At 46.0% G+C, this 12,935-nt stretch overlaps 1 protein-coding gene across 1 annotated transcript in view; it reads right to left on the minus strand.

Moving 5' to 3' along the window:
• Positions 1-12,233, minus strand: part of LOC125519430 — a 47,737-nt gene extending 35,504 nt beyond the window's left edge. The window contains exon 1 of the mRNA XM_048684241.1: positions 12,123-12,233. Within this exon, the coding sequence (XP_048540198.1) occupies positions 12,123-12,233 (111 nt within the window). The remainder of the gene's footprint in view (positions 1-12,122) is intronic.
• Positions 12,234-12,935: the final 702 nt, after the last annotated feature.

A 12,935-nucleotide genomic window follows, 5' to 3' on the forward strand; every position in this document is an offset into this window, starting at 1 on the left:
GTACATTTGAAACAATGCGGAATAGTTTCGCAATTCACGCCACCCGGAACACCACAGCGTAATGGTGTGTCCGAACATTGTAATCGTACTTTACTTGATATGGTGCGATCTATGATGTCTCTTACTGATTTACCGATATCATTTTGGGGATACGCTCTAGAGACGACCGCATTCACGTTAAATAGGGTACCATCAAAATCCGTTGAGACGACGCCTTATGAGCTGTGGTTTGGCAAGAAACCAAAGTTGTCGTTTCTGAAAGTTTGGGGCTGCGATGCTTATGTGAAAAAGCTTCAACCTGATAAGCTCGAACCCAAATTGGAGAAATGTGTCTTCATAGGATATCCAAAGGAAACTATTGGATACACCTTCTATCACAGATCCGAAGGCAAGACTTTTGTTGCTAAATTTGGAAACTTTCTGGAGAAGGAGTTTCTCTCGAAAGAAGTGAGTGGGAGGAAAGTAGAACTTGACGAGGTAACTGTACCTACTCCCTTATTGGAAAGTAGTACATCGCAGAAAACTGTTTCTGCGACACCTACACCAATAAGTGAGGAAGCTAATGATGATGATCATGAAACTTTAGATCAAGATACTACTGAACCTCGTAGATCAACCAGAGTGAGATCCGCGCTAGAGTGGTACGGTAATCCTGTTCTGGAAGTCATGCTACTAGATCATGATGAACCTACGAACTATGAAGAAGCGATGGTGAGCCCAGATTCCGCAAAATGGCTTGAGGCCATGAAATCTGAGATGGGATCCATGCATGAGAACAAAGTATGGACTTTGGTTGACTTGCCCGTTGATCGGCAAGCAATTGAGAATAAATGGATCTTCAAGAAGAATACTGACGCTGACGGTAATATTACTGTCTACAAAGCTCGACTTGTCGCAAAAGGTTTTCGACAAGTTCAAGGGATTGACTACGATGAGACCTTCTCACCCGTAGCGATGCTTAAGTCTGTCCGAATCATGTTAGCAATTGCCGCATTTTATGATTATGAAATTTGGCAGATGGATGTTAAAACTGCATTCCTGAATGGATTTTTGGAAGAAGAGTTGTATATGATGCAACCAGAAGGTTTTGTCAATCCAAAGGGAGCTAACAAAGTGTGCAAGCTCCAGCGATCCATTTATGGACTGGTGCAAGCCTCTCGGAGTTGGAATAAACGCTTTGATAGTGTGATCAAAGCATTTGGTTTTATACAGACTTTTGGAGAAGCCTGTATTTACAAGAAAGTGAGTGGGAGCTCTGTAGCATTTCTGATATTATATGTGGATGACATATTACTAATTGGAAATGATATAGAATTTCTGGATAGCATAAAGGGATACTTGAATAAGAGTTTTTCAATGAAAGACCTCGGTGAAGCTGCTTACATATTGGGCATTAAGATCTATAGAGATAGATCGAGACGCTTAATTGGACTTTCACAAAGCACATACCTTGACAAGATTTTGAAAAAGTTCAAAATGGATCAAGCAAAGAAAGGATTCTTGCCTGTGTTACAAGGTGTGAAGTTGAGTAAGACTCAATACCCGACCACTGCAGAAGATAGAGAGAAAATGAAAGATGTTCCCTATGCTTCAGCCATAGGCTCTATCATGTATGCAATGCTGTGTACCAGACCTGATGTGTGCCTTGCCATAAGTTTAGCAGGGAGGTACCAAAGTAATCCAGGAGTGGATCACTGGACAGCGGTCAAGAACATCCTGAAGTACCTGAAAAGGACCAAGGATATGTTTCTCGTATATGGGGGTGACAAAGAGCTCATCGTAAATGGTTACGTTGATGCAAGCTTTGACACTGATCCGGACGATTCTAAATCGCAAACCGGATACGTATTTACATTAAACGGTGGAGCTGTCAGTTGGTGCAGTTCTAAACAAAGCGTCGTAGCGGGATCTACATGTGAAGCAGAGTACATAGCTGCTTCGGAAGCAGTGAATGAAGGAGTCTGGATGAAGGAGTTCATATCCGATCTAGGTGTCATACCTAGTGCATCGGGTCCAATGAAAATCTTTTGTGACAATACTGGTGCAATTGCCTTGGCAAAGGAATCCAGATTTCACAAGAGAACCAAGCACATCAAGAGACGCTTCAATTCCATCCGGGATCTAGTCCAGGTGGGAGACATAGAGATTTGCAAGATACATACGGATCTGAATGTTGCAGACCCGTTGACTAAGCCTCTTCCACGAGCAAAACATGATCAGCACCAAGACTCCATGGGTGTTAGAATCATTACTGTGTAATCTAGATTATTGACTCTAGTGCAAGTGGGAGATTGAAGGAAATATGCCCTAGAGGCAATAATAAAGTTATTATTTATTTCCTTATATCATGATAAATGTTTATTATTCATGCTAGAATTGTATTAACCGGAAACATAATACATGTGTGAATACATAGACAAACAGAGTGTCACTAGTATGCCTCTACTTGACTAGCTCGTTAATCAAAGATGGTTATGTTTCCTAACCATGAACAAAGAGTTATTATTTGATTAACGGGATCACATCATTAGTTGAATGATCTGATTGACATGACCCATTCCATTAGCTTAGCACCCGATCGTTTAGTATGTTGCTATTGCTTTCTTCATGGCTTATACATGTTCCTATGACTATGAGATTATGCAACTCCCGTTTGCCGGAGGAACACTTTGGGTACTACCAAACGTCACAACGTAACTGGGTGATTATAAAGGAGCATTACAGGTGTCTCCAAAGGTAGATGTTGGGTTGGCGTATTTCGAGATTAGGATTTGTCACTCCGATTGTCGGAGAGGTATCTCTGGGCCCTCTCGGTAATGCACATCACATAAGCCTTGCAAGCATTACAACTAATATGTTAGTTGTGAGATGATGTATTACGGAACGAGTAAAGAGACTTGCCGGTAACAAGATTGAACTAGGTATTGGATACCGACGATCGAATCTCGGGCAAGTAACATACCGATGACAAAGGGAACAACATATGTTGTTATGCGGTCTGACCGGTAAAAGATCTTCGAAGAATATGTAGGAGCCAATATGGGCATCCAGGTCCCGCTATTGGTTATTGATCGGAGATCTGTCTCAGTCATGTCTACATTGTTCTCGAACCGTAGGGTCCGCATGCTTAACGTTACGATGACAGTTATTATGAGTTTATGCATGTTGATGTACCGAAGTTAGTTCGGAGTCCCGGATATGATCACGGACATGACGAGGAGTCTCGAAATGGTCAAGACATAAAGATTGATATATTGGAAGCCTATATTTGGACATCGGAATTGTTCTGGGTGAAAATCGGCATTTTACCGGAGTACCGGGGGGTTACCGGAACCCCCCCGGGGGTTTATGGGCCTACATGGGCCATAAGGGAGAAGAGAGGGGCCGGCCAGGGCAGGCCGCGCGCCCCCTCCCCCCCTAGTCCGAATAGGACAAGGAAGGGGGGGGGGCGGTGCCCCCCTTTCCTCTTCTCCCTCCCTCTTTTCCTTATCCAACAAGGCAAGTGGAGGGGAGTCCTACTCCCGGTGGGAGTAGGACTCCTCCAGGCGCACCCCTAGAGGGCCGGCCGCACCTCCCCTCCCTCCTTTATATATGGGGGCAGGGGGCACCCTAGAACACACAATTGATCCTCGTGATCGTTCCTTAGCCGTGTGCGGTGCCCCCTGCCACCATATTCCACCTCGGTCATATCGTTGTAGTGCTTAGGCGAAGCCCTGCGTTGGTAGAACATCATCATCGTCACCACACCGTTGTGCTGATAGAACTCATCCCCGAAGCTTTGCTGGATCGGAGCCCGGGGATCGTCATCGAGCTGTACGTGTGCTAAGAACTCGGAGGTGCCGGAGTAACGGTGCTTGGATCGGTCGGATCGGGAAGAAGACGTACGACTACTTCCTCTACGTTGTGTCAACACTTCCGTTGCGATCTACAAGGGTACGTAGATAACACTCTCCCCTCTCGTTGCTGTGCATCACCATGATCTTGCGTGTGCGTAGGAAATTTTTTAAAATTACTACGTTCCCCAACATGTCGTCCACATATAATATGAGAAATGCTACAGAGCTCCCACTCACTTTCTTGTAAACACAGGCTTATCCATAAGTCTGCGTAAACCCAAACGCTTTGATCATCTCATCAAATCGAATGTTCCAACTCTGAGATGCTTGCACCAGCCCATAGATTGAGCGTTGGAGCTTGCACACCTTGTCAGCATTCTTAGGATCGACAAAACCTTCCGGCTGCATCATATACAATTCTTCCTTAAGGAAACCATTAAGGAATGCCGTTTTGACGTCCATTTGCCATATCTCATAATCATAGAATGCGGCAATTGCTAACATGATTCGGACAGACTTCAGCTTCGCTACGGGTGAGAAGGTCTCATCATAGTCAACCCCTTGAACTTGTCGATAACCCTTAGCGACAAGCCGAGCCTTATAGATGGTCACATTACCATCCGCGTCTGTCTTGTTCTTAAAGATCCATTTATTTTCTATGGCTCGTCGATCATCGGGCAAGTCAGTCAAAGTCCATACTTTGTTTTCGTACATGGATCCTATCTCGGATTTCATGGCTTCCAGCCATTTGTCGGAATCTGGGCCCGCTATCGCTTCTTCATAGTTCGAAGGTTCACCATTGTCCAACAACATGATTTCCAGGACAGGGTTGCCGTACCACTCTGGTGCGGAACGTGTCCTTGTGGACCTACGAAGTTCAGTAGCAACTTGATCTAAAGTTTCATGATCATCATCATTAACTTCCTCTCTAGTCGGTGCAGGCACCTCAGGAACATTTTCCTGAGCTGCGCCACTCTCCGGTTCAAGAGGCAATACTTCATCAAGTTCTACTTTCCTCCCACTTACTTCTTTCAAGAGAAACTCTTTCTCTAGAAAGGATCCATTCTTGGCAACAAAGATCTTGCCTTCAGATCCGAGGTAGAAGGTATACCCAATAGTTTCTTTAGGGTATCCTATGAAGACGCATTTTTCCGATTTGGGTTCGAGCTTTTCAGGTTGAAGTTTCTTCACATAAGCATCGCATCCCCAAACTTTTAGAAACGACAGCTTAGGTTTCTTCCCAAACCATAATTCATACGGTGTCGTCTCAACGGATTTCGACGGAGCCCTATTTAAAGTGAATGCGGTAGTCTCTAAAGCATAGCCCCAAAATGACAGCGGTAGATCGGTAAGAGACATCATAGATCGCACCATATCCAATAGAGTGCGATTACGACGTTCGGACACACCATTACGCTGAGGTGTTCCAGGCGGCGTGAGTTGTGAAACTATTCCACATTTCCTTAAGTGCATGCCAAATTCATGACTCAAATATTCTCCCCCACGATCTGATCGTAAGAACTTGATTTTCCTGTCACGTTTATTCTCAACCTCACTCTGAAATTCTTTGAACTTTTCAAAGGTCTCAGACTTGTGTTTCATTAAGTAGACATACCCATATCTACTCAAGTCATCAGTGAGGGTGAGAACATAACGATAGCCACCGCGAGCCTCAACACTCATTGGATCGCACACATCAGTATGTATGATTTCCAATAAGTTGGTTGCTCACTCCATTATTCCGGAGAACGGAGTCTTGGTCATTTTGCCCATGAGGCATGGTTCGCACGTGTCAAATGATTCATAATCAAGAGACTCCAAAAGTCCATCTGCATGGAGCTTCTTCATGCGTTTGACACCAATGTGACCAAGGCGGCAGTGCCACAAGTATGTGGGACTATCATTATCAACCTTACATATTTTGGTATTCACACTATGAATATGTGTAACATCATGTTCGAGATTAAATAAGAATAAACCATTGACCAGCGGGGCATGACCATAAAACATATCTCTCATATAAATAGAACAACCATTATTCTCGGATTTAAATGAGTAGCCATCTCGTATTAAACGAGATCTTGATACAATGTTCATGCTCAAAGCTGACACTAAATAACAATTATTGAGGTTTAAAACTAATCCCATAGGTAAATGTAGAGGTAGCGTGCTGACGGCGATCACATCGACCTTGGAACCATTCCCGACGCGCATCGTCACCTCGTCCTTCGCCAGTCTCCGCTTATTCCGCAACTCCTGTTTTGAGTTACAAATATGAGCAACCGCACCGGTATCAAATACCCAGGAGCTACTACGAGTATTGGTAAGGTACACATCAATAACATGTATATCACATATACCTTTGGTGTTGCCGGCCTTCTTGTCCGCTAAGTACTTGGGGCAGTTCCGCTTCCAATGACCACTTCCCTTGCAATAAAAACACTCGGTCTCAGGCTTGGGTCCATTCTTTGGCTTCTTCCCGGTAGCTTGCTTACCGGGCGCGGCAACTCCCTTGCCGTCCTTCTTGAAGTTCTTTTTACCCTTGCCTTTCTTGAACTTAGTGGTTTTATTCACCATCAACACTTGATGTTCCTTTTTGATTTCCACCTCCGCTGATTTCAGCATTGAATATACCTCAGGAATGGTCTTTTCCATCCCCTGCATATTGAAGTTCATCACAAAGCTCTTGTAGCTAGGTGGGAGTGATTGAAGGATTTTGTCAACGACCGCATCATCTGGGAGATTAACTCCCAGCTGAGACAAGCGGTTGTGCAGCCCAGACATTTTGAGTATGTGCTCGCTGAAGGAACTATTTTCCTCCATCTTACAACTATAGAACTTGTCGGAGACTTCATATCTCTTGACCCAGGCATGATCTTGGAAAACCATTTTCAGCTCTTGGAACATCTCATATGCTCCGTGTTGCTCAAAACGCTTCTGGAGCCCCGGTTCTAACCTGTAAAGCATGCCACACTGAACCAGGGAGTAATCATCAACACGGGACTGCCAAGCGTTCATAATGTCTTGGTTTGCTGGGGATGGTGCTTCACCTAGCGGTGCTTCAAGGACATATGCTTTCTTGGCAGCTATGGGGATGATCCTCATGTTCCGGATCCAGTCTGTATAGTTGCTACCATCGTCTTTCAGCTTGGTTTTCTCTAGGAACGCGTTGAAGTTGAGGACAACATTAGCATGGGCCATTTGATCTAGAAGGCATATTGTAAATATTTTAGACTAAGTTCATGATAATTAAGTTCATCTAATCAAATTATTTAATGAACTCCCACTCAGATAGACATCCCTCTAGTCATCTAAGTGATACATGATCCGATTCAACTAGGTCATGTCCGATCATCATGTGAGACGGACTAGTCATCATCGGTGAACATCTTCATGTTGATCGTATCTTCTACATGACTCATGTTCGACCTTTCAGTCTTCCGTGTTCCGAGGCCATGTCTGTATATGCTAGGCTCGTCAAGTCAACCTAAGTGTTTTGCGTGTGTAAATCTGACTTACACCCGTTGTATGCGAACGTTAGAACCTATCACACCCGATCATCACGTGGTGCTTCGGAACAACGGACCTTAGCAACGGTGCACAGTTAGGGGGAATACTTTCTTGAAATTATTGCGAGGGATCATCTTATTTATGCTATCGTCGTTCTAAGCAAATAAGATGTAAAACATGATAAACATCACATGCAATCAAATAGTGACATGATATGTCCAATATCATTTTGCTCCTTTTTGATCTCCATCTTCTGGGCGCCATGATCATCGTCGTCACCGGCATGACACCATGATCTCCATCATCGTGTCTTCATGAAGTTGTCTCGTCAACTATTACTTCTACTACTATGGCTAACGGTTAGCGATAAAGTAAAGTAATTACATGACGTATAAGTTGACACGCATGTCATAAATAAATTAAGACAACTCCTATGTCTCCTGCCGGTTGTCATACTCATCGACATGCAAGTCGTGATTCCTATTACAAGAACATGATCAATCTCATACATCACATCCTTTTGGCCATATCACATCACACGGCATATGCTGCAAAAACAAGTTAGGCGTCCTCTAATTGTTGTTGCAAGTTTTTACGTGGCTGCTATAGGTTTCTAGCAAGAACATTTCTTACCTACGCCAAAAACACAACGTGATATGCCAATTTCTATTTACCCTTCATAAGGACCCTTCTCATTGAATCCGATCTGACTAAAGTGGGAGAGACAGACACCCGCTAGCCACCTTATGCAACTAGTGCAAGTCAGTCGGTGGAACCAGTCTCACGTAAGCATACGTGTAAGGTCGGTGGGCCGCTTCATCCCACGATGCCGCCGAATCAAGATAAGACTAGTAACGGCAAGTAAATTGACAAAATCGACGCCCACAACAACTTGTGTTCTACTCGTGCATAGAAACTACGCATAGACCTAGCTCATGATGCCACTGTTGGGGATCGTAGCAGAAATTTAAAAAATTTCTACGCATCACCAAGATCAATCTACGGAGTCATCTAGCAACGAGAGGGAGAGTAGTGCATCTACATACCCTTGTAGATCGCGAGCGGAAGCTTTCAAGAGAACGGGGTTGATGGAGTCGTACTCGTCGTGATCCAAATCACCAACGATCCCAGCGCCGAACGGACGGCACCTCCGCGTTCAACACACGTACGGAGCGAGGACGTCTCCCGCGCCTTGATCCAGCAAGGAGGAGGGAGAGGTTGAGGAAGAGGGCTCCAACAGCAGCACGACGGCGTGGTGGTGGTGGAGCTGTAGTACTCCGGCAGGGCTTCGCCAAGCTCTTGCGGAGGAGGAGAGGTGTTGGGGAGGGGAGGGGCTGCGCCTTGGATGTGGTGTGCAGCCCTCCCCTTGCCCCTGTATTTATAGGGGAAGGAGGAAGGGGTCCGGCCCCCTCTAGATGAGATCTAGAGGGGGGCGGCGGCCAAGGGGAGGGGGCTTGCCCCCCAAGCAAGGGGGGCGCCCCTCTTAGGGTTTCCCCCCAACCCTAGGCGCATGGGCCCAAGGGGGGATGCGCCCAGCCCATGTAGGGCTGGTTCCCTTTCCTCTACGGCCCACTAGGCCCTCCGAGAGAGGTAGCCCCTCCCGGTGGACCCCCGGAACCCCTCCGGTGGCCCCGGTACAATACCGATATGCCCCCGAACCTTTCCGGTGACCGTATGACAACTTCCTACATATAAATATTCACCTCCGGACCATTCCGGAACTCCTCGTGACGTCCGGGATCTCATCCGGGACTCCGAACAACATTCGCTAATCACATACAAGTCTTCCTAATAACCCTAGCATCATCGAACCTTAAGTGTGTAGACCCTACGGGTTCGGGAACCATGCAGACATGACCGAGACAACTCTCCGGGCAATAATCAACAGCGGGATCTAGATACCCATGTTGGTTCCCACATGTTCCACGATGATCTCATCGGATGAACCACGATGTCGAGGATTCAAGCAATCCCGTATACAATTCCCTTTGTCAATCGGTACGTTACTTGCCCGAGATTCGATCGTCGGTATCCCAATACCTCGTTCAATCTCGTTACCGGCAAGTCACTTTACTCGTTCTGTAATGCATGATCCCGTGGCCAACTACTTAGTCACACTGAGCTCATTATGACGATGCATTACCGAGTGGGCCCAGAGATACCTCTCCGTCATACAGAGTGACAAATCCCAGTCTCGATTCATGCCAACCCAACAGACACTTTCGGAGATACCTGTAGTGCACCTTTATAGCCACCCAGTTACATTGTGACGTTTGGTACACCCAAAGCACTCCTACGGTATCCGGGAGTTGCACAATCTCATGGTCTAAGGAAATGATACTTGACATTTAGAAAAGCTCTAGCAGACGAACTACATGATCTTGTGCTATGCTTAGGATTGGGTCTTGTCCATCACATCATTCTCCTAATAATGTGATCCCGTTATCAATGACATCCAATGTCCATGGTGAGGAAACCGTAACCATCTATTGATCAACGAGCTAGTCAACTAGAGGCTCACTAGGGACATGTTATGGTCTATGTATTCACACATGTATTACGATTTTCGGATAACACAATTATAGCATGAACAATAGACAATTATCATGAACAAGGAAATATAATAATAACCATTTTATTATTGCCTCTAGGGCATATTTCTAGCACAAGGCTACTCCCAAGTCGAGGGTATCGACTACGGTGAAACCTTCGCTCCCGTTGCTCGTCTTGAATCCATTCGCATGTTGATTGCATATGCTTCTCATCATAACTTTAAGTTACAACAAATGGATGTGAAGAGTGCTTTTCTTAATGGTCCTATTAATGAATTGGTTTATGTCAAGCAACCCCCCGGGTTCGAGGATCCCTACTTTCCCGATCATGTGTATCAACTCGATAAGGCACTCTATGGCCTTAAACAAGCCCCACGTGCGTGGTATGACCACCTTACCGAGTTGTTACAAGACCGTGGTTTTGAAGTTGGGCTAATCGACCCCACTCTTTTTTACTAAGAAGGTCAAAGGGGAGTTGTTTGTGTGCCAATTATATGTTGATGATATTATATTTGGTTCCCCTAACAAAGCTTTCAATGAGGAATTTGCCGCTCTCATGATCTCAAAGTTCGAGATGTCTTCCATGGGAGAGTTGAAGTTTTTTATCGGGTTCGAAGTGAAGCAAAGGAGAGAAGGAACATTCATCAACCAAGCCAAATACACTCAAGACATGCTTAAGAGATTCAAGCTAAGTGATGTCAAGCCGGCTTCCACTCCCATGCCCACCAAGTGCCAACTTGACATTGATCCCAATGGTAAAGCGGTGGATCAAAAGGTATATCACTCCATGATTGGCTCCTTGCTTTACCTTTGTGCATCTAGACCGGATATCATGTTGACTGTGGAAATTTGTGCACGGTTTCAAGCCGCACCTAAGGAAAGTCACTATGTGGCGGTCAAACGAATCTTTTGATATTTGGCTCATACCCCAAACTTTGGCTTATGGTACCCAAGAGGAGCAAACTTCAAGCTTGTAGGTTATTCAGACTCGGATTGGGCGGGAGACAAAGTGGATAGGAAGTCCACTTCCGGAGGGTGCCAATTTCTTGGCTGCTCTTTGGTAAGTTGTTCTTCCAAGAAGCAAAGTTGTGTGTCTCTCTCGTCCACGGAAGCGGAGTATGTGGCTGCCGGTAGTTTTTGTGCTCAACTTTTATGGATGAGGCAAACTTTAAAGTATTACGGTGTCATTTGTGACAAAGTGCCTCTTTGGTGTGACAATGAAAGTGCCATCAAGATTTCTCTCAACCCGGTGCAACACTTCAAGACGAAGCATATTGAGATTCGGTATCACTTCATCCGGGATCACATAAGGCGAGGGGAAATCGAGCTCAACTACGTCAACACTCATGATAACCTGGCAGATATTTTCACAAAACCCTTGGATGAAGCAAGATTTCGCGAGTTAAGGCATGAGCTAAATATCATTGATTCGAGCAATGTTGCTTGAACCCTTGCACACCCCACCATACTCAACTTGTTATTTTGTTTAGATGTAGACATGGACATAGGGGGAGTGGTGTTCTCTCAATGAACTCTTCCTCCCCCCATTATGCATAAATTGATCAACTCTTTCACGTTATCTTGTTGAAAGACGAGTTTTGGTCATGGGCCCAAGGATAATTCTTCACGGTGCCATACCAATTGACTCATACATAGGTGGCTACGGCCTCCGACCCCCTTGTTCGTGTTGTGCCTTGTGTTAGTCCTTCTTGTTCGTGCCTTAGTTTGTTTTCTTAGGCGCTAGGTGTTGGGGTCTCCAAGTGTGGTTCTCTTTCGTTTTTTTCTTGGAGACCCACCTTTTTCCCCGTGCCTTCTCTTTCCCAAGCCTTCCCTTCCTCAAGCCATCTAGTCTAATTGCACACACTTGTCCATGGCTTTGGTGATGGTGACCGGGCGGTACAATCGGGGTCACAGGCGATTCTACCGCGGGTGCTCTCCAGGCGGTCTCCCAACGGTGCTTGAACGGTTCCACCGCTCAACCACTGGGGTGCCCGTCTGGATGGTTCTACCGGTTGGTTATGGCGGTACTACCGCTGCCTCTTGGCGATGGAAGTACCGCCCGCAACCACTAGCTCGTACCAGGTAGCGGTACAACCGCTTCCTCAAGCGGTACAACCTCCACGCGACTTTGGGCCTAGATATTCCCATCGGGACTGGTGGGGGGTTTCTTTTCTCTCTCCCCCAGCCCTTCCCATCTTGTGCCCTAGCCGCCGGTCGCCATTGCCTCTGCCCCGGAGTGCTTCTCGTGCTTCGGATCCGTGGGGTCTCCGTGGATCCTCTCCAAGGAGGCCTCCTCCTTCCCGATTTCTTCCCATGGATGCCGGTAATGCCCCATTGACCTTCGTTCTTTGTTCTAGGGTTTGTTCCCCTTGTTCTAGGGCATTACTTAACATTCCGCATTTATTTATTAAACTATTGGGTGGAAGAGATCCCTTTTTGCCTCCTGCTTAGATTGCACGTCTTTGAGAGTAGAATATGTCTAGTATGATTCATATTTCGCGGTTAAATCTAGTCTCTACCCATAGTACCACTGTTCAGTGGTTCTACCGCCTCTACGGGTGGTACAACCGCTGGAGCGGTACTACCGGTAGGAGAGCCGGTTCAACCGGGATATCTGCACCATGTAGCCCTGTTTCATTTTCTAAGTTCATGCAATATATCTTTTCTTCTATTTCTGTGTGCAATCCTCTCATCTTTGCCGGGTCTCTTGTGGTCTCCTTGTGCGTGTGTTCAGGTGGCTCTAGTTCTCGCTCTGCTCCTCGCAAGACCAAGAAGAGGGCACGACGGACCTTGCGTCCGGTTGTGTCTGATGACGAAGAAGAGGTTGTGATTCCCACCAAGCCCACTCGCCGTGAGAAGTCTGCCGCTGCCAAGCAACATGTGGTTTTGCCCTTGCATCGTTGGAAAGCCAAGGATTGGGAAGCTTTCCGCTCGAAGAATCCTTATGAGGTTCCCATTGCTCCTCGTTGGACCACTATTCAGTTCCGGAATGAGATGCAAGTGCGGATTGTCCATGAACTCTTTGAGCACAACAAGA

This window comes from Triticum urartu, chromosome 7 (genome assembly GCF_003073215.2).
Source record: "Triticum urartu cultivar G1812 chromosome 7, Tu2.1, whole genome shotgun sequence".
In the NCBI taxonomy this organism is placed as follows: Eukaryota; Viridiplantae; Streptophyta; class Magnoliopsida; order Poales; family Poaceae; genus Triticum; species Triticum urartu.